Source organism: Pyrus communis, chromosome 3, assembly GCF_963583255.1.
Source record: "Pyrus communis chromosome 3, drPyrComm1.1, whole genome shotgun sequence".
Taxonomy (NCBI): Eukaryota; Viridiplantae; Streptophyta; class Magnoliopsida; order Rosales; family Rosaceae; genus Pyrus; species Pyrus communis.
The window spans coordinates 353,389-374,482 of NC_084805.1; the positions used below are offsets into that span (position 1 = coordinate 353,389).

The 21,094-nt window shown below is 37.0% G+C and overlaps 2 protein-coding genes across 2 annotated transcripts; one reads left to right on the plus strand and one right to left on the minus strand.

The window, feature by feature from the left end:
- The first annotated feature begins 447 nt into the window (after window positions 1–447).
- Window positions 448–11,924, plus strand: LOC137727767 (dynamin-2A-like). The gene is made up of 22 exons (XM_068466583.1): window positions 448–918; window positions 1,634–1,684; window positions 1,776–1,896; window positions 2,152–2,241; window positions 2,342–2,403; window positions 2,540–2,657; window positions 2,939–3,275; window positions 3,946–4,093; window positions 4,680–4,781; window positions 4,863–4,982; window positions 5,410–5,493; window positions 5,611–5,738; window positions 6,061–6,145; window positions 6,298–6,442; window positions 7,207–7,283; window positions 8,323–8,379; window positions 8,939–9,083; window positions 9,185–9,342; window positions 10,112–10,225; window positions 10,315–10,382; window positions 10,526–10,701; window positions 11,190–11,924. The coding sequence occupies exons 1-22, from the start codon at window positions 775–777 to the stop codon at window positions 11,438–11,440; spliced, it is 2,781 nt and encodes a 926-aa protein (XP_068322684.1). The 5' UTR covers window positions 448–774; the 3' UTR covers window positions 11,441–11,924.
- Window positions 11,925–17,068: 5,144 nt separating this feature from the next.
- Window positions 17,069–20,354, minus strand: LOC137730333 (probable glycosyltransferase At5g03795). The gene is made up of 4 exons (XM_068469401.1): window positions 20,037–20,354; window positions 19,580–19,824; window positions 18,351–18,699; window positions 17,069–17,917 (listed from the first exon to the last, which is right to left on the minus strand). Exons 1-4 carry the CDS (start codon window positions 20,352–20,354, stop codon window positions 17,243–17,245), a joined length of 1,587 nt encoding a protein of 528 aa, XP_068325502.1. The 3' UTR covers window positions 17,069–17,242.
- Window positions 20,355–21,094: the final 740 nt, after the last annotated feature.

Consider the following 21,094-nt stretch of genomic DNA (forward strand, 5'->3'; position numbering starts at 1 on the left):
ATAATTGATGTGTAATCTATATATATAAATAGTAATTAATGTCATAAGTACATCTGACGTGATAATGTGGTCACAAATAAGATTAAGATTCCTATTAGTTAAAACTCCCTAAAAAAAGGGAAATTGAAAAGAGAGGGCTTGAAATTTGAGGGGCAAAAAGAAACAATGGAGAGAAAATAGTGGAAGCAAAATCATACTAGAAAGAGAGTTTTTTTTTTAATAAATGATATTATCTTCGGTTTATTAAGGAGAGAGGGTGAATTTAGTTTCTCATAATAGATTAACAATAATATGGTTTTTGTATTGAGTAAGAATTGAATTTAATTAGGAAAAAAATTTTAAAATTGAAAAAATTAAAAGGGGACCGGCACTCAGCCAGCCCCACCCAGCTACAAACATTAAAAACAAACATTCAAAATAAAAGAAAGAGGAGAGAGAGAATGGCGAGAAGAGTCTGAGATTTCAAAACGCAAGAGAGAGAAAGTGGGAAGAAAGAAATAGATAGAGAGACAGAGTCAGAGAGACAGAGTCTAGAGAGAGAAAGCGAGCTTCTCCCACATTTCCTCTTTCTTTGTCTTCCTTCGCTCGCAGTTTCGTTCTGAATCCCCCAATTTCAGTTTCCCTCAGGTTGAAACGAACGATAGAGAGAGCGCAGAGAGACACACCCACACCAGACGAGATCGATTGTTTTGGTTCCGAATTCCCAATTCCTAGGGTTTGAATCAGATCCGTCGGTCGCCCCCTCAGATCTTTGATCCTCAATCCTCTGCTGCGATGGAGGCGATCGAGGAGTTGTTGCAGCTATCAGACTCGATGCGGCAAGGCGCCGCTATACTTGCCGACGAAGATGTTGACGAGAACACAACCTCCTCTCGCAGGGCTTCCAGTTTCCTTAACGTCGTCGCTCTCGGCAATGTTGTAAGTCAACTAATCCTCTTTCGATTCCAGTCTTTCGCACTTTGATCTCTTTGAATCGGCTTGCTCTGACGCAATCGGAGATCTTTGAATCTACGTAGCGTGTTTTGATCTTCTGAATTCGTATTTCTTATTTGATGTGGGTTAGCCTGAATACTCTGTTTGTTTGTCTCGCTAACTGATAACTGGAAATCATGTCTCCCAGAAGACAGGATATATTGAATCTGATATTGAAATGGTTAATGGAGTTTGATTTGAAGAATGACCACCAAACGTGATAATGATATTAAATTCTCGGGCAGTTCTTGGCGATCTGCATCTACTTTGCGTCCATGATTCGCCTTACTTTGTCGCACTGCATTAACTGAAGAAGGTTACATTCAGCAGTTTTCACTGCTGTTATTGTAATTTGTTACAGTTTCCTTATGATTAGGGAATAAACTCTCTGTTATTTGACTTGTTCTCTTGCTGTGCTTATAGTGTGCATTGTCATGCGTGTGTGGATATGTGCATTCTTCATGCGTGTCTGCATACGATTTTATTTCCATGGCTTATAAGCTACGATTAACAGCTTGAAGATGAATTTACATTTTGAAAAACATTATGTTTGAATATTATCGTTCTTTAGGTTTGGAATTAATCTTCTACTTGTCCATACTGAGCTCACTATCCGGAGATCCTGATATATTTTTCTTTTTCTCATGGTTGTTATTGTCAGGGTGCGGGTAAATCAGCAGTTTTGAACAGTTTGATTGGACATCCTGTTTTGGTAAGTAGGATGTAATAGATAAGTTTTGCGTGGTATGTGACTAAATAAAAGCTCTATTTTATTCTAAAGTATGTTTCTCTTCTCCTTCCAGCCAACCGGTGAAAATGGTGCTACTCGAGCTCCCATTAGCATTGATTTGCAGAGGGATGGTTCTTTGAGCAGCAAATCTATTATACTGCAGATTGACAATAAATCTCAACAAGTTTCTGCAAGTCAGTAACTACATTTTTGTGTTCTTACATTAGTTCAAGTTCATGTGTAACTGTTGCTTGTTTTTGGATATCTTTGGTCAGCATTAGGAATCCCCTATTGAATGGCTCTTAACTCATGCAGGGCTTATTCTCAGTTGAAGCCTATGTGATATTAGGAATACCTCATGATGTATTGGATACATAATGTGTCATAACCATGATAATCTCATTCTTATTCTTTCAACTTTAAACTTTAATGTGCTTCTTGTTCTGCAGGTGCTTTACGGCATTCACTGCAAGGTAGGCTGGGTAACGCTACAGGAAAAACCCGAGATGAAATTAATTTGAAACTACGGACAAGTACAGGTTAGTTCAATTAATACCTAGCTTCCAGGCTCTTCACTCAGTAATTAATGATACGTGGTTGGTAGAAATTTTATGGTTACTAACATGAGTTTTATTGCAGCCCCACCCCTCAAATTGATTGATTTACCTGGGCTTGATCAACGGATCATGGATGAGTCTATGGTATGTAATTGTTTGCAGTTTTAGACCGTTAGTTGCACTAGGACTTTGGTTAGGTTTACTTGATGTCTCAGTGGCGACCACTCTCTTTACTGAATTTAAACTTGGTACTGAAAATGAAATTGTTTAACTTTTGTAGATTAGTGAATATGCTGAGCACAATGATTCAATTTTGCTCGTTATAATACCTGCATCTCAAGCACCGGAAGTTGCTTCATCTCGAGCCCTCAGAGTTGTCAAGGAGTACGATGCAGATGGTAAAAACATTGCTATTTAGTTTGTAAGACCCTTTTTCCCTACTCTAGGGAGTGGGTTGCTGAAATGTTGCTTTTATTCTTTGATCTCTAAATGTTTTAATAATTATCAGGCCCTGTTGGTAATGCTGCATGTTAGAGTTCCTGTACATTAATTGAACCCCCTCCAATATCATTCCTTCAACCCCACCCACCCCCACCCCCACCTCCAACAAATTGTTTTATTATGGTGTTCTGTTTTGTTGTTCGAAGTGATTGAACAGACGATCAAATGTGGATTACAGGTACCAGAACCGTTGGTGTTATTAGCAAGATAGACCAAGCTGCTTCAGATCAGAAATCACTTGCTGCAGTCCAGGCACTTCTGTTAAATCAAGGGCCATCAAGGGCATCCGATATTCCTTGGGTTGCTTTGATAGGTCAATCGGTTGCAATAGCTTCTGCACAGTCTGGAGGTTCTGAAAGTTCCCTAGAAACTGCCTGGAGGGCTGAAAGCGAAAGTCTGAAGTCTATTTTGACCGGAGCTCCCCAAAGTAAGCTTGGCAGAATAGCCTTGGTGGATGCTCTGGCACAGCAGATTCGTAGCCGTATGAAAGTTCGACTTCCAAACCTCCTTTCTGGGTAATTTTTCGCGAATTCTGTTTATCTTGTTTTACAATATTCTTATGTATTTCTCATATTATTCAAAACACACAACTTTAGGATATGTTTGGTCCATTTCACAAAATGGTCTCTTCTGAACTGGCTGTTGTCGAAGTATCAGAGACTTGAACCTAGCTTCCACAAGAAGAAAAATCCATGGCTTCTTTAAAAATGAAGAAAAACTTAGCCCACCTACCAATTGCCACCTGTTCCCCTCTCTGTCCACTTCTAGGGAGATGGGCCCAGTCATTGTCACATCATACCTCCTATTATTTCACTGTGTGGAGACTTTTTGCTGCTGTTTGGTCAGGGTTATTTTCTAATTCGTACCTCGCTCTCTTTTTTGGGATATATCCGGAGTTGTGGATCCGTTTTTCTACTGATCGACTCCCTCCCAGATGCTTTGTGGGGATATTTTCTAGTACCTTTACTAATTATGAGATCACACTTGGCCATTCCACTTGCATTGACCTCATAAAGTTAGCTCAATCAACACTTTAATATATCTGTAAGTGTAGGACATGAAAACCTATTGATCGAACTACTACCTTGAATAATATACGTTCCCTGCTTCAACTGTGGTAATTTCTTTTCCTTCCATATTAATTTGTCAGTTTCAACTTAATAGTTCTTGTTACTCTTTTTCCAGGTTACAAGGGAAGTCTCAAATAGTTCAGGATGAATTAGTGAAGCTTGGTGCGTCTATGGTGCAGAGTGCTGAGGGCACCAGATCTCTAGCTTTGGAGCTTTGCCGTGAGTTTGAGGATAAGTTTCTCCAACACATTACATCTGGTGAGGTGAGTTCTTTTAGTTAAATGGTCAACTTGTGTGTGCTAAGTATTTTTGTGATATATACCTTTTTATTTCCTTCAAATTATTGATTACAAAAAGCTGAAAAAAGGAATTAAATAGTTCATAACCTCATATAAGAAAGGTAGATGAGTGGCAACAAGATAAAATTCCTCTGAAGCTAAAGTCCCACCTTAAAAATGTGTATTTATTTTAAAATCTTGTAATGTACTGGGCTGTCTTTTTTAATCGAGAAGTTTGTCTGATCATTGTCGGACTTTGAGACCTTCTTGAAGGTAGGCTTCAAATCTCATAATTTACTCCTTGCTTTGGGTTTATACATGCAGTCCCTATCGGTTGGTCATTCAATTTGTTTTTTATTTCCATTGAAATGGATCATAAATTCCATTAGGTAAAATTTATTTTTCAGGTTAAACTGGTCTGTTTGTTAATACTTTACGTGGTTTATCACAGTTCATTACGAATTTGTGAGTAGTTGAATCTTTTAGGGTATATAGTACTATTTAGTTTCCTATTATGAAATAGAATGTTTCTGGATTATTAGTTCATGTGGTTTTAAAACTTTTTATGCAGGGTTCTGGATGGAAAATTGTTGCAAGTTTTGAAGGAAATTTTCCAAATAGAATAAAACAACTCCCATTAGACCGACATTTTGATATCAATAATGTGAAGAGGGTATGTTTTGTCATGGTCTTGTTTTTCTGAGGTTTAAAATTTCTTAACTTCACATGACCTTTTGCTATCATTCTATATCAGATTGTGTTGGAAGCAGATGGTTATCAACCATATCTCATATCCCCCGAAAAGGGGTTGAGATCTTTAATAAAAGGGGTCTTAGAGCTTGCAAAAGAACCATCACGTCTCTGTGTGGATGAGGTATCCTAGCTATGTCTCAGCTTCTGCACTTGTTTGAATTCCATGTACCTTTTCTGTTTTTGAGTGTACAGAAGGCTAATCTTTCCCTTCATTCTTTCCTTCGCTTCTTATTGAGTTAATTATAATTTGATTTTCTGTGGCTGGAGCCATTGAAATGATGAAATCTTTTATGTTGACCCTTTTTTTTGTCTTTAAGATTGTATTTACAGTATGCTTTCTGTTGTAAACATCATTCGCTCCAAACTTCCTTGGGTTTTTTCTGATATCAAACAATAATGATGGCACCTGTCTTTTATTATTTGATATGAATGATTGGAGGGCCTACAACTAAAATCATCCTTCACTGCTGTTTTGATCATATGGACAATTGTCTGCCACGTCTCCAGTAAATGATTGATGATGAGTTCTTTGTTGATTGATTAAACAGGTACACCGTGTCCTGGTAGATATAGTTTCTGCTGCTGCAAATGCTACACCAGGTCTTGGAAGATACCCTCCTTTCAAGAGGGAGGTATGCTACCTTAAATATTGTGCAGTCTTTTGGCGTTTAGCTCTGTATTTTACACCATGATTAATACAGTGAGTAAATTCTGTAGTGCTTAATTTCTTTTCATCAATTTCTTTCAAGGTTGTGGCCATTGCAAGTACTGCATTGGATGCGTTTAAGAATGAATCAAAGAAAATGGTGGTTGCACTGGTAGATATGGAGCGTGCTTTTGTGCCTCCTCAACACTTCATTCGCTTGGTGCAAAGGAGGTAGTCTTTTTGTTTGACTGTTGATACATAATGCCAGTTTCAGGCACAAACTGTTTTAAGCTTCTTGCATGTGCACTCAATTCCTTTTAATTGCAGTGTTATGGCATGTTTAGTAGATTTTTGCATGTGCAGATGGATAATCAAAGTGGACACCTTAATGTCGTACAGTTTTTAAGAGTTTATAGAAAGTCTGGCTGCTCATGTTGGCACACACATCATGTCCCCATGGACTAGTTTATTAAAATTGTTTGTTTTTAGTCAGTATTGTGATGTCTACACATGCAGCTTGTTATATAATATATTTATTCTTGGTCTATTACAGGATGGAGAGGCAGCGTAGAGAGGAAGAAGTGAAAAATCGATCTTCAAAGAAAGGACAAGAGGCAGAGCAAGCAATAATGAATCGGGTATGGGACTGTCTCTTTGTATTATGTAAACTGCCATTAGTGAAATGAAAATATTAAGTAGACATGAATTTCGTTTACATATAGAGTGCTAATTTCTCAACCTTGAATTATCTAAGGTGCTTGCTCATACTCTCCATTATCCACTTTTTCAGGCAACTAGCCCTCAAACAGGAGGTGAACAAGCTGGTGGTAGCATGAAATCAATGAAGGATAAGGATAAATCTGGTAAGGACGGCAAAGATGTGCAGGAGGCAACTGGTTTGAAGACTGCAGGTCCTGATGGCGAAATAACAGCAGGTTTGTATGCAAATGCTTGCACCTATTGACTTCTTGGAACAGGGTTTGTTTGAAACAGTTTTATTTATTAATATCTTTGGGAAACAGTAGGTCTGCTCCTGTCAATTTTTTTCTTGAGTTTTCCTAATTGAATGCCCTTTTAAGTGGTACTTAAAAATTTTCATTTAGCTAAACGCCAATACATACTATATGTAAACAGTTTTATTTTATTGTGCAACTTAGAATTACCCATGGTAACGTTTCATGGAGGTTTTCTTCTTCTGTGCATGTTTTTAGTGCATCGTGCTGAACTTAGAATCCTTGATAAATATTTGGCAATTAGCAGGGCAATTACTTAATTTTTTGTCTAAAGTTTTGCAAAAATGCATGAACATATTCTTTCGAGACATTTGAGGGTCACCCAGGAAATGTTGAAACGTACATGGCAGGTCTTTTATGCTCTAATTCAATCGCCCGTCTCTTAATTCGTAATTGATGAAAATGATGATATTAACTGTGATAAATTTGAACTCTGAAAATCCACTGTACTTCAAGATATAGTGTAATTAATCAAGGAAATGTACTGTGTGATTCTGGTCGTGTATTGGTTTTTTGCCTCTTCTTTTCAGAACTTTACATTAGTATGCTAGGTGAAAGAAATGACTAAATTTTAATTTGGACACCATCTTGGGTTGGTTTTATTTGACGGGGGTTTGCTTAACCATGTAGTTCTCTGAAGTTATATAAATTGCATGTAATAATGCTGAAGTTTCCAACATCTGCAGGTTTCTTGTATAAAAGAAGTGCCAAAACTAATGGGTGGAGCAAGCGATGGTTTGTTTTGAATGAAAAGACTGGAAAGGTTTGTAAAATTACACTCATATGCCTGATAAATCCAGGCTTATATAACAACAATGGATTATGGTGTTCCGATGGATATGATGCATCAAATAGGCGACATATGCCTTTGTATATTTTGATATGCATGAAGTTTAAGGCAGTGATCATTTTGAGTTTGTTTAAACTATTATTATTTTATTTTGCTTGTGTGTGGGGTTTGTACAATTTTGGTACATTGTAAATCTTCTGTTTACAATTTCTTGACAAGTTAATTGAGTTTGTTGTAAAAATGCTGAGGTATCATCTTTTAAAAAGCCCTACACCGGTTTACATCTATTTCAAAGAAATAAAGAACAAAATAAAGTTAGGAGTTCGTTATGCCTCATATCAGTGAAGAAAATAAAAAGAGTTGTGCTTTGTTGGAGTCTTGATCTCCATCAGAAATTTTTCTATGCCTTCAAAATTTCTTGGATCTCTCTCAAGTCATCAGTACCATAAGATCTTTTTATTACAAGCTTCCTTGTCATCCATTCAATGTCCGATTGAATTTGGTGGCACCCAACCAACCTCTGGGGAGAGAAAAGTGAATGACATTCATTCGTGTTGTTTTTTTAATTCAAATTTTTATTTAGTTTATGCATATATTTTTATTTTTAACATACTACAATTCTTGAAAAGCAACTCACCTCCTTACTGGGAGCGGGGAAGGCGTAGTGGTCAAAATAACCATTTTCTTCATCCAACTTTTCTCGTAATGCATACGTTCATGTTTGCCTGATTCTCCTTAGTGATTGCACTTATTCTGATATGTTCTCAATGCTTTTGTTTTTTACTTATTTTTTATTTTTAAAGTCCAAATAAGGCAGTGACTTCCGCTGTGCTAGCTTGCAGATTATATACGTGTCGCCAGATGTTGGAAATGGTGTTTGTTTGCTTCTTACATTATCTATCTTTATTTCACTTCTGAATTCTGGATTGTGAATGTGTTGATGTTATTGATGCTGCTTTTACACTTGCAAATTGTTATGTGGATATGCCTTGACCCTTCCTTTATTTCATAGCTTGGCTACACCAAAAAGCAAGAGGAGAGACACTTTCGTGGTGTCATCACTTTGGAGGTATTGGAATCCCTCAATGCCTTGCCTCTTCAAATTTCATATGATTTAGTTATCATACTGCTACTTGTTGTACTTGCGTAGGAAGTCCCCTGGAAGGCATATATAGTGAAACCGAATGACTAGAAAGTGATGTTTTGATGCCAAATTTTTTCTTTTGAATGTATTTCCATGAAGTTCTATGCTACCATTTTAACTGGGCTTGAGATTAGCATATGCACATGGTTTGAGCTTTAGGAAACCAAGTTAATCCCTGAAAGTATAATAGAAATTTAGAATAGTGAAATCGTATATAGACCTAAATGCTTGCCGGGGTTAACAATGTGATCAGCATTTATGGTAATGTAGATTTTGTCGTCTCTGTAGTCTTCTTATCATATGAGCAATACTGATGCACTTGCATATCAATTTTGTCATCATGGTGCATGCACAAAAGCATTATATTGAACATGTCAAAACACCATGTATGTGCATGTTAACAGTAGCCAGCACACCATTCAGTATAACAGTATGATGCTGCAGTCCAGTTGCGGCAATGACCAAGCCCATGATTGTTTTGCAGGAGTGTAATATTGAAGAGGCTTCAGATGAGGATGAACCACCTCCATCAAAGAGTTCAAGGGACAAAAAGTCAAATGGACCAGAAAAATCACCCAGCCTTGTGTTTAAGATAACTAGTAAAGTTCCATATAAAACTGTTCTGAAAGGTAGATCCCCGTTTTTGGCCGTTGTAGTCGTCTGCCAGTGGCTTCACCCAGTCTCTTGCATGAGTTCGTTATCATAATCCTAAATTCCATTTTTCTTGCAGCACACAGCGCCGTTGTGCTAAAGGCAGAGACTGTGGCAGACAAGCTAGAGTGGATAAACAAGATTGGAAAGGTTATTCAACCTTCTAAAGGACTACCCAGGGGTGCATCAACTGAAGGTGGTCCTACAATGCGACAAAGTCTTTCTGATGGTTCTCTTGTGAGTTGCTGACTTCGATAACTTTTATAATTGTGATATTATGAATGGATGCTTGTGTATATGTGTGAATATCCGTTGTGAATTTTGTTATTTTGTTATTTGTTCTTTTGGTATCTTCAGAGGCTTACCTATATCTTTGTAGTTGCGATTCCTTATGGCTACGTTTGGGTGGCGGATTTCCAAGTTCCAAGGGATCGGGCTCAAGTAGCAAGAAATGGATTGCAAAAAATTAGATACGAGGGATTAGAAAAGCCCTCCATCAGCAATGCAAAGGATGTAAGAGGGATTTGCAAATGACACCTTCCAGTAGGATTTTTTTTGCTATTCCCTCTCATCTACCTTTGTAATGCTCAGGGAGGGAGTTTCAAATCCCTCCTATCTAATTTTTTGTGATCTCAATTCCTTGGGGCTTGGAAATTTCTCTTGCAAACATAGCCTGTGTCAATTTTCCACAGTAATATTGTGCACATAGAAAAATATGGGAATGGGTATGGTATGTGTATTATTCGGCAACTTTGTTAAAAACGTACATTAAAAAGGTTGGTTTTTTTATTTTTTTATTTTTAATTTTCATATTTTAGTTTTTCTGTTAAAAATACGTAAATTTTATGTGTATTATTAAAAAATAAGCCTAATAACGTGTATTAAATATGAAAAGTACATGTATCATACGGTGGAGTTCTTAAAAACATGAAACGTGCAATTTAAGACCTGTAGCCTTAGCCTTGTATTTCTGAAGCGTCAAGTTGTCTTATCGACCTATTTTTAGGATACAATGACTCGAAGACCTGCTGATCCTGAGGAAGAACTCCGGTGGATGTCTCAAGAAGTTCGGGGTTATGTTGAAGCTGTTTTGAATAGTTTGGCTGCTAATGTCCCTAAGGTAAGCGTGGAAGGTCGGCTTTGTATTTGTCGTGCTTATGATTGGACATTTGGAAAATTCTTTAATGCAATTTTTAATCGGTTGAGCAGGCGGTTGTTCTTTGCCAAGTTGAAAAGGCGAAGGAAGACATGTTAAATCAGCTATATAGCTCTGTCAGGTTAACTTGATATTTTCTCTCCTTTTCATCTATCTATTTATTTTTAAATGTGGACTTGCTAAGCCCTGATAAGCTGCTTTTCTCATGTTATTTGTGTCAAATAGTAATTATGTTTGATAAATATTTTCATTTTCTGTGGGTAGTGCTCAAAGCACAGCAAAGATTGAAGAGCTGCTTCAAGAGGATCAGAATGTGAAGGGTAGGAGGGAACGCTACCAGAAACAGTCACTACTCCTTTCCAAACTAACACGCCAACTCAGCATTCATGACAACCGAGCAGCTGCTGCATCCAGCTATTCTGTTGGTGGTGGTGCACAGGGTATGCAATAGCAAATGTTATTATTTTGTTTTTGTTTGATTATAAAATGGATAGTGCTATTCACACACCCATTTTTACCTCCCACACACCTTTGTTAATTTTTGGCCATTGATCTTCCGTTCATTCGATCCAATGGCCAAAAATTGAGAGGGGGTGTGAGAAGTAAAAATGGATGTGTGGATGGCTCTATCCTATAAAATTATATAATCCGAGACTTGCTTATTCTTGAGTAGATGAATATATAAATGATAGAAACTGCTTATAATTGGTGAGGTATTTGGCCAACCTGACCTTTATAATTTTAGATTTCTTTTCTTTACTTCTCACCTGGAAAGAACCGAGAGTATTGGACTGTGAAATTCTTATGCAAATACTTGCCATTTCTAAGTTTATAACAATGGGGGACCTTAATGTTGATCGAAACTTTACCTTGGTACTTTGACTTTATTTACATGGCAATTTATGGAAATTGTATGTTAATTTTGCAGAAAGCATGTCAAGATCTTCGTCCAGTGGTGCATCAGGTGATGACTGGAGATCCGCCTTTGATGCCGCCGCAAATGGTCCAGTTGACCGTAGTTCTTCATTATCTAGATCTTCGTCTAATGGTCACAACCGACATTATAGTGATCCAGCACAAAATGGTGATGTGAACTCTGGTCCAAACTCTGGTAGCCGTCGTACTCCAAATCGGTTGCCACCTCCACCGCCAGGTTCTTCAGGCAGCAGATACTTTTAGATGTGCGACCAGACTGATATTAATTGATGATTTATATATTCCCTTGCATTCTTGGTGGATGAGGCTGCTCCGCCCTACTCCATGATTTTTCTAGTAGAATATCCATGGGCGGTGAAGAGAGAGGGTGTGTACATAGAAGATTACATTCCTATCAGGTTCTTGCAGCTTTCCCGGGTATCACAAGGATGGATTCAAGGCATACTTGAAAACACTTATCGTGTATTCCTCTATTCAATTTTTCTTTCTGCTCGTAGCATTTTCCTTGTCCTTTTTTTTTTGGTCCATTCATTTTTGGATACTAAAGCTGTATTTGCCTGTCATGATTTTGATTTTTGATACGTATGTTCAAGCTTTGATGGGTTTGTAACATTTGGATCTTGATTGTCCTCTTTAGTGGGGGATGGATCATGGATGTACTAAGGGTTGACGTTATATATTTGGTCTCAGGCGGTTCAGCCTTTCCAGTTTATGATATTTCTTCCCATAATGGAGGATTGGTCCAATTTATGATATTTGCATTTGGTGCAACTGTCTTTATGATATTTCAATGCAACTATTTTTAGCATAGTTTCCGAGTGAAAATCCACACCATCTCCCGGCTTGTTGAGGGAATCTCCCTCCTAGCAACAGCAATGTGGGATGTTTTATTACGAAGGCTGCCTGTTGGAGTTTTTTCATTACTTTTTTACTCTCTCCTCACTATTAATTTAAAGAAAAACTAATGAAAAGTAAAAAAAAATATTTTTTTTAATGAAAAGTGGCAAATACAAGTGTAGTGAATAGTACCAAAGAAAGGTAAAAAAATGGTTTATCGTTAAAAAGTGAACAGTACTGGAAGTGTTTTGTTAAAACTTCTGTAATTTAATCCATCGACTGTCAATTTCTTTACCTTTTTTTTACTGTTACCCTTTACCATTATTATTTTTTGTGGTCAATTCACCAACCCACCCGCAAATTTCGTAAGTGTTGTTGCCTATTTTACTAAAGGATGGGGCACATAGAAAAAAAGAGAGATGAAAAATGGCTTGAAGAGTTCTCTATATTATTCCTCATTTCTTATGTCTTTATTTATAGTAAACAATAAGGAGAGAGAAAATTACTCTCCAAGTTGTATAACTTGTACAAGGAAATATCTTCTAGATTTCATAGGATTCTATACCAAGTCTACTACAGATTTACACAATAATATCATATAAAATATATTCACAACACTCCCCTTTGAGTGGAAATACTCAAGTAGGAGCATCACTTCTTTAGGCAAACGCAGAAGCAATTGATGAAATCCTTTCATCTAGTCAGCACTATGAACGAATGCCAAATGCGAGTCTCAAAAACAAACGGGAGAATGCATATGTAGTAAAACTCACAAAACTTGACTATGGTAAAACCTAAGGTGAGATAAAACTTATAGTGTAAGGGGAAAAGTGAGATGTTGCACTAAGTCAAAACTAAACGCCTTCAAGACGCAAGCAAAATGCACACCCTTGCACATAAGGGTATGACTAGCTCAGGATCATACCTTGTTAAAACCTAGTCAGGTAGCAAAAATACCAGTGGGAAAAATGCTCCTAATTTTAAGGAAAATAGTACATTAAGGTCAATTGAGTATATTTCTGGATACTCTCTCTGAGTTTGGCATAACTTCCGAGTGAGAACTACAAATGAGATAGTTACGCATACCAATTCATTGGATAAGTTTTTGGAAGGTAAACTTCGGCAGTGACTTCGTGAAAAGGTTGGCAAGGTTCTCATGGGATCAGATTGCTTGACTTCAATCTTCTGATACTTTACTGATGTGATGAGTGCACAATGTGCTTGGTGTTGACTTTGTTGATGTATCATGTATTGTTTTGGTCGATTCATGTGGCATTGTCTCCATATATTGTCGTTGGGACTCATTGATGGGTGAAAAAATCGTAGGTACTTCAAATATGCTCAACAAGAGCTTTGAACCATGTCTTTCACTTGTAGTGTTGTGAGGTGTGGTGAGTCTTCGAAAGATTCGAAGATTTCACAACTAGGGTCTACACCTGGACCTCCAGAAAATTGTAGTATCTCTAACGTTAAAGGCATAACCATTTGGGAGTGTGCCTTGTGTGGGTTTGTTAAGTAACCGGTGTCAACGCAACAAACAAGGCAAGTATCATTACGAGGATCATGGGGGTTCAATTTGCTCGGGATGCATACGGATAAGCCTCCGTAGTACCTTCAAGGTAGCGGAAAAATATCTTTAGTGCCAATTCAATGGCTAAGTGTCACATCCCGGCCCGGGCGGGACCACTTCCCGGGCCCGACTCCACCGTAGCACAATATTATCCGCCTTGGGCCCCGACCACGCCTTCACGATTTTGTTGCTGGCGATTTTGTTGCTGGGAACTCACACGAGAACTTCCCAATGGGTCACCCATCCTGGGAGTACTCTCGCGCGTTACTTGCTTAACTTCGAAGTTCCCATGGAACCTGAAGCCAGTGAGCTCCCAAAAGGCCTCGTGCTAGGTAGAGATGGGAATATACATATAAGGATCACTTCCCTGGGCAATGTGGGATGTCACACTAAGTGTAGGCGCAATACTATAGCTTTACCAACAAATCAACAACGAAGAAGATGTCTTGTTTAATGCAATAAGTTGTTTACATCAAAGCGAAAGTTGAACTTAGATATGGAATTTTGAGTTCCACAACCTCTTCAAGGTCTCATTTGCATCTAGCGTATGAATGATCATGGGTGTACTCAAAAGCAACACCTGTTGGATGTGGTTCGACTGATGGACTAAGACACAAATGACTTTTCCCAAGATCATTCATCTCAAATTCCTTCTTCAGGTTCGAGGCAGTTTTCTCAAACTCTTCTACAGTTTATGAGAGATTCATGTCATTGACATAAGTTGTAACTCTAGCAATTCAGAGAATGACATTTTAATTTAACATGCCACCATAGTTTTATTCATATCCTTGACTGATTAAATAGTCACTTAGACGAGTATATCACATCTGCCCGAATTGTTTCAATCCGTAAAGTGAACGCCTCAAACGAGTTGAAAGGTGTTCCGTGGTCTAAACAAGTTGAATCAGTTCATGTAACTTTTTGAGAACTTACATGTAAATCTTCATATCAATATTCCCATGGAGAAATGCTATAACCAATTCATATGCTATAATCAATCACAAGGTGTTTAAGAGAAACCTTGCACCTTAAGGCGTGCATTACATTGCACTATTTCATTCATTTCATTACACTTCCTTTCCCACTTATAATATAACATGATTACATTGGGCAACGTAGGAACGACATGTCCAAACAACCTTTAATAAGGAACCTAATTCAACCTGAATTGTGATTTCAGTTGGGTCTAAACACACTTTGATAACGAATCTAATTTCAACCTGTATTGTAATTTTAATAGGGTCAATTAGTTCTACATCGTCACTAATCAACGGAATGCAGTTCGATATCGTCATTTTTCATTTATATTGGTAGTAACCATATAATTGAAACATCATCGATGCTAATCTCACTCCAATTTCATATACCGTCCCCAAACTAGTATACTGGACCAAGAATTTCAATTCTCGAGAGTAATCCAAATTAATTTCATGAGATCAAAATAATTGATACAACGATCGAATATGGATTCATTTTGCGCCTTATTCTTTCTCTTCTAAGGAAGTGATCACACAAATCAAGTGATATGTTGCGCTTTAGGCCATTGATAGGTTGATTGGCTATCCGTTGGTGCACCAGGCCATCCAATAAGGAAGACCAACCGTCCTTCAGGGGTAGCACACCCCTTCGGGATGTTAACTCGATGTCTGTTAGGTACGTCTATTCTTGCAGGTATGTTTGCACTGGTATATGATCTCGTATCTTTAGCTAGTTTAGAGAAATGCGTACGGGGTAACATTCTCAAAGCCAAAATACATCGCACTTGCTAGAACACAAGATAAAGCACCCGAGTACATCTAACCGTCCAAGTAAAAAGACAGGTTGACGTCAACTAGCTGTTAGATCTTTTGTTCAATTTTATTTTAAAAAACGTAAAAATAGGTATTAAAAATATGGCTAATTGGTTCCACCTTAACACAAATCTCGCTAATTGGTTTACAACCTTACACGTGTCATATCCGAAATATTTGCTGATATATTATTAAAATTGTTCCATAAAATAATTTAGATAAGTGTAATAATAGTTTAATTAATACAGTAAAACCTCAAGAAAGTAAGTTGGGACCAAACCAATTTTATAACTTTAAGGAGGTATTACTTAATAGAGATGTAGTTAAAAAAAATTATTTGTTGACTTATATATCCTTAATGAGTGTTCTATTTTCTGAAAAAGATTCTTTAAATGACCGTATGCAAATACCAGAAGTTTCATGATAAGAAGCTATAAACATGTTAGAGAAGTAACAAACATTTTGGCTTCAACAAGAAGGTGTCAATGTTGACGAAATATTACATACATGCAAGCTTAAAAACACATCAACTCTAAAAACTAAAGTATTGTCCCAAACAACTTTAAAGAAATATTTTAGTCCATCTTAAACTTTTATTTGTCATATTCCATATTGTTATACCCATTGCCAACTATTACTATGTGAATATGTGTTTCCTTAAGACAGGATTAAAAAAAATTATTTATTACAATGTGAAGTGTAAAGTTTATTCTTATACAAAACGGTACCAAGTTGGGACATGAATTTTTTTATGAATTTAAGGAAGTTATTATTTTATAAAATATTACTGTATAACGATTTTACTATATAAACAACATAATAGTTGATGTGTGAGTTTTGTACCATAATATGCCTCAATATGCTAAAAAGTAATTAAATGTTGAGAGGAACAAAATAGTCTCTGCACCATTGGAGATGACAAATTATAACCCGACACTATTCTATTTATACGTTAGTAAGCAAAGTGATAATTAAAAATCTGATGTTTGCAAGAATAAAGTAAGAAACTAATCGTCTTAGATCATCTCCAACTTTTGGGGATAAAGCTTAAAAATTTAAGCCATAATCCATAATTTTTTTTTCTCTCCAACCCTTTATGGCTTAAAATTTTAGCTCAAGATTATTAAATAATATTTTTAGCCTAATTTTTTTTTTCCTGTAATTTTTTAGAAATAAAATTTATTACAAATACATAGGTACTTACAAAGTTTAGACGTTAGAATTAATTTTGGGCCGCCAAATCTTTTTTTTACCACTAGATTTGATCTCATTTGATCATAGCCATTAAATTATAGTAAAAAAAAAAAAAAAGGTTTGAAATAAATCAATTTGGTGGGTTCAGAATAATTTAAGTCAAGCTTATATCCTGAGGAGAATTCAGCCTAAAGATATATTTTATCCTCAGGGCTTATTTTATCCCAATAGTTGGAGATGGTTTGGAGGGGTTCTAAAGCTTATATTTTAAGTTTTATCTCATGGGTTGGAGACGGTCTTAGAGATGTAACTTTATGAATTGGAGGAGAATTCTCTCCCCTCCTAATCTCTCTCCCCTTCCCTCCCCTCCTATTTGAACGGTTACGGTTTAGTTACGTCAACATCTTATATTGATTTTTTTCTAGTGACAATAAGACAAAAAGCAATATGTGAGAGGAAGGAAAGGAATGGGATGGAAATAGGAGGGGAGAGAATCCTACTCCTTATACATCATGATCCTCTGGTAATTCCCTCATATATATTTATTATTTTTATTCTACATTGCCCCAGTTGTAAAAGCGAAAAATTGTTACGGTCCCATGCCATGTACCATACTACCATGCATGTAATATATAGGACTGAAGTAAAAAGATTCTACTCAACTCGTTCATCCTCAATGCGGATATTCAACCTCCTGAGCCAAATGGAGTGAACAATCATATGGAAAACATCGAATCTCTTGGAAGGTCCATTCACCACAAAATGCCTCTGCACCTGCTTCACTCTCCTCTGCATTCTCAAGTACCGACTTTGTGATATTCCCATCAGTATCCTTTTGATGTTTGGTATGTCCTTCACTTGCACTTGCACAGAAAACGACTTCCACTCCAGAACATCGCTGAACGGTGGAACATAGCTGTCCGAAATCAACACCGGAACACACTCTGCGTATATGGCTTCCACCACTCTCGGACTTGCCACTTCGTAACCGCTAGGGCACAAGCAGAACCTGCTCTTCTTCAACATTGATTCATAGGATACACCGTTGGGGAGTTGGTCGTAAACTTGCACGTCTTGATCTTTTTCTTTCCATTCGTTTAGAAGCAGGTACCTTATGTGGCCATGAAGCCGGCCTGCGAAGAAGGCAAGAATCGACCTTCGGGATGGGGAGAGACCACCGAGAAGTCCTTTGGTTTCCCCGGTTCGGAGATGGATTTCTGGAAATGAGACATCTTTTGAAGGGTTGAATCCTTCGGATGTGTTTGCGTTGCATAGCACTCTTATGGAGTTTTGGTATAAATGAGGAACATATGCAGATGTGCTCGGCCCCTGTATGTGTACATAGACAAAATCAATTCATAACTAACTAGTTTGGTACCATTATTTTACATTGTAGCTAGGGAACGAGACCAACAACATATATCAAGCGAACATCAACCCTAATGTGCAATCTCATCCGTAGATAAAGAGTTAGACACATGTTGGCATAAAAAAAAGGGTTAGACATGAAAAAAAGGGATAATTAACGGATTGGATGTTCCAAAATTTCGTTTAACCTAAAATAAATATATATCATGTATTACACACAAAAGTTTAAGTTGTCACCAAAAGTGCAAATAATTATCACTAAATTAATCAAGTGATCACTAATATATATTGGACTATATTTTACAAAAATGTAGAGACAATCAGAAAGGGAAAGAAAAAGAAAAAAAAACGAAGAGGGAAAAGGTTGGGAGGAACATATAAGATTTATTGTTACCCAATCATGACAAGAAAGCATAAAGTGATCAGCACCAAGACTTCGATTCCAAAAGGGATGCTTATCCGAAATGACATTGACATAGTCGACGACAGCTCGCCCGATGGGCTGAGTGTCGTGGGAGTCGGCCACGTACAGGTACTGCACCAGCATCACCACGCTGAAGGGAAGAAAATAAACGAGGGCCTGATCTGGATCTCTTGTTCTGTAAATATTCTCCATTTCCATTTCATGAATAAATCTCCCTTCTGTCGAATATATGCTTTTGCATGGACCGTTGTGAAATATCGGTGGCTCTCCTTCTTCGTATACATATATCTTGAAATGCTTTTCCATCTTCAAGTAACTCCTGCAGTGATACAGATATAGTTAGATGACAATAAAACTATTTGTACCATATTTCATCAGTGATCATCTTGCGCATCACTTTTCTAATACAAGTAGTCAGCAGTGTAGTCTAGACAATAATACTTCCTCATAAACATTAAAGAAATTTGCACAAACACCCCATGGACTATTAAAGGTGTGCGCAAATGTCCCCAAAATTTGAAGTCTTGCCAATTTACCATACAAACTCCACATTTAGTGTAAATGTACCATCTCTGTCAATATCCGTTAAAAATTACATCAAAACGGCTGTGTTGTGCGCGTGAGCACTTTTTTCAAGCACCAATTCATTAGCCCTAGACAACTTGTGATAAGAATTTCATTAAACACAGCTTGTCTTTCAAGGACGCATAATATATTGTCCCACCCACGAACTTTAATCAACTACATTTTTATCTTAAGCCATCTATGGGTCTTTTAATTGGCAAAATAGCCTTGAAAAAGACTCAAATGTGTTGCACATGAAAACGTTTGAACTAAATTTTTTTAACTAAAAATAATGGAGGTGGAACATTCACTCTAAAACGCAAGTTTAACTCATAGATTGAGAACATAATAATATTAGAACATAATATTACACTTACCACACATTTGTAGTACTTCTCTAATAGAAATAGGGACACTAACACATGTTTGTCTCATCTGTATTAGAGAGATGTACAAATATGTGATAAGAGTATCATTTGTCATATTGACAAGATTTTTAGTTTAGATGGTATATATTTACGCACACCCCTAATAGTCCACATAGTATTTGTGGAAGTTTTACCTAATTATTTATTAGTACCATTACAAAGAGAGGTGGAGATTATATATGGAATAATTATTAAGATTATACGTACCTGTGAAAAGCATTTGCATTCCTGTAAATTGGTCCACGAGGAACATAGTCTGGATCTTCATGGGTAGAAGTTAGATTTCGGACTCGAGCAGCTTCTCTTATGGAAGCCCGGACTCCGGCCAAATTTGCTTCAAGTTTCTCCAACCTGCTATATCTCTTGATTGATGTACTAGTTATTATAGCCGATGTCCCATTAATTTCATCAGATTCTGTACCATTAATCCACACCATCCCTTGTTTTTCTCCCTGCGGTACATTCAATTAGTGCCGTTAGATAAACAGGAAATTCGTGTGAGCTTGAAGAAAGACATTAATTGCTAGTGGTGGTGGATAGAGCTTTCTCTTCAACCCATTGCATCTCGGGTTTAGAGTTCAGACTCTCTCACTCCTCTTAGTCTAGCTTAGAGTAGTAGTGTCGCTTGTAATAAAAAGAAAGACAAAGTACATAGAAATCTTACGATATTTTGACGAGGGACAACTGTTTCATTTGGTTTTGAGGAAGAAGTGATGTTATGACCTTGTTTAGCGGCTTCAAGAACTTGAGGAGGCCTTGGTGGTGTTGCAGTTGCAGAGAAAGCTGATGAAGAAGAAGAATAGTCTTCAGTCTCCAATACGTTGCCGAATCTCCATGACCACGAAAGCGAACTCGTGACGCCCAAACTGCAAACCAGCAATGATATCACAAAAAATGGCACCACAAAAGCTAGAAGCAAAACTGAATAGGAAGACGACGACAACAAAGAATTTGGCTTCTTGTTGCTGAGAGGAGGTTTCATCTCTAGATTCTAGATCACGCTCTCTTTCTCTCTCTCTCTAAATATATATATATATATATATATATATATATATATATATTCTTCCACAAGTACTAGTCACAATTTATCACACTCACTAGGTAGCTAGTAATGTTATGAATAATGCGCATATTTTGCAGATTGATTCATAACTTAAACAGATGGTTATTCCTTGCTGCTCATAAAAGTCATTCTTTGGTTAAGGGTTGTACATATGGAAAAGTTTCTGTAGATGTAATATATACGTGTGTGCAAGGACACGACCCAGGAAAACACTCGACACACACCAGCATAATATGAGGTGTTAGAATCCCCCCACTTAAATGCTGCGTGACCAAGTGCAGTGTTCGCCACCTTCGTGCTATCCTCTAAAACGACTAGACATTAATTAGACAGTTAATCATCCAAATTTTGTTGTGAATTTTTACAGTCATTATGCGCTATATATCCTCCAAGTGAAGTGCCGCGTGACAAACTCTGGGCATTGACTATTTGTTGCTGCCGGCCAATTATTTTTACAGTCAATCATCCAAAAGTTTTGTAAATTTTAAGTACGTTAAGTTACTCTTATATTGTTAATCAATTTTATAATAACTTTTATCAATATTCTTTTTAAAAAAAGAGTACGAGGTATCATGTGTATAGAACGTGTTTATTATGGTTGCAGATAGCAAGGGTCTCCAAGCATATCAATTCACACTGTCCAATTAATATAATAAACC

Bases quoted from the DNA above. Each gene is read 5' to 3' on its own strand.
- LOC137727767 (XM_068466583.1), top strand. From the start codon at position 775: ATGGAGGCGATCGAGGAGTTGTTGCAGCTATCAGACTCGATGCGGCAA. The intron at 4,094-4,679 runs GTGAGTTCTTTT...CTTTTTATGCAG, and splicing joins AACACATTACATCTGGTGAG to GGTTCTGGATGGAAAATTGT. The intron at 5,739-6,060 runs GTAGTCTTTTTG...GGTCTATTACAG, and splicing joins ATTCGCTTGGTGCAAAGGAG to GATGGAGAGGCAGCGTAGAG.
- LOC137730333 (XM_068469401.1), bottom strand. From the start codon at position 20,354: ATGAAACCTCCTCTCAGCAACAAGAAGCCAAATTCTTTGTTGTCGTCG. The intron at 19,825-20,036 runs GTAAGATTTCTA...AATGTACCGCAG, and splicing joins TTGTCCCTCGTCAAAATATC to GGAGAAAAACAAGGGATGGT. The intron at 17,918-18,350 runs GTAACAATAAAT...GTACACATACAG, and splicing joins TGCTTTCTTGTCATGATTGG to GGGCCGAGCACATCTGCATA.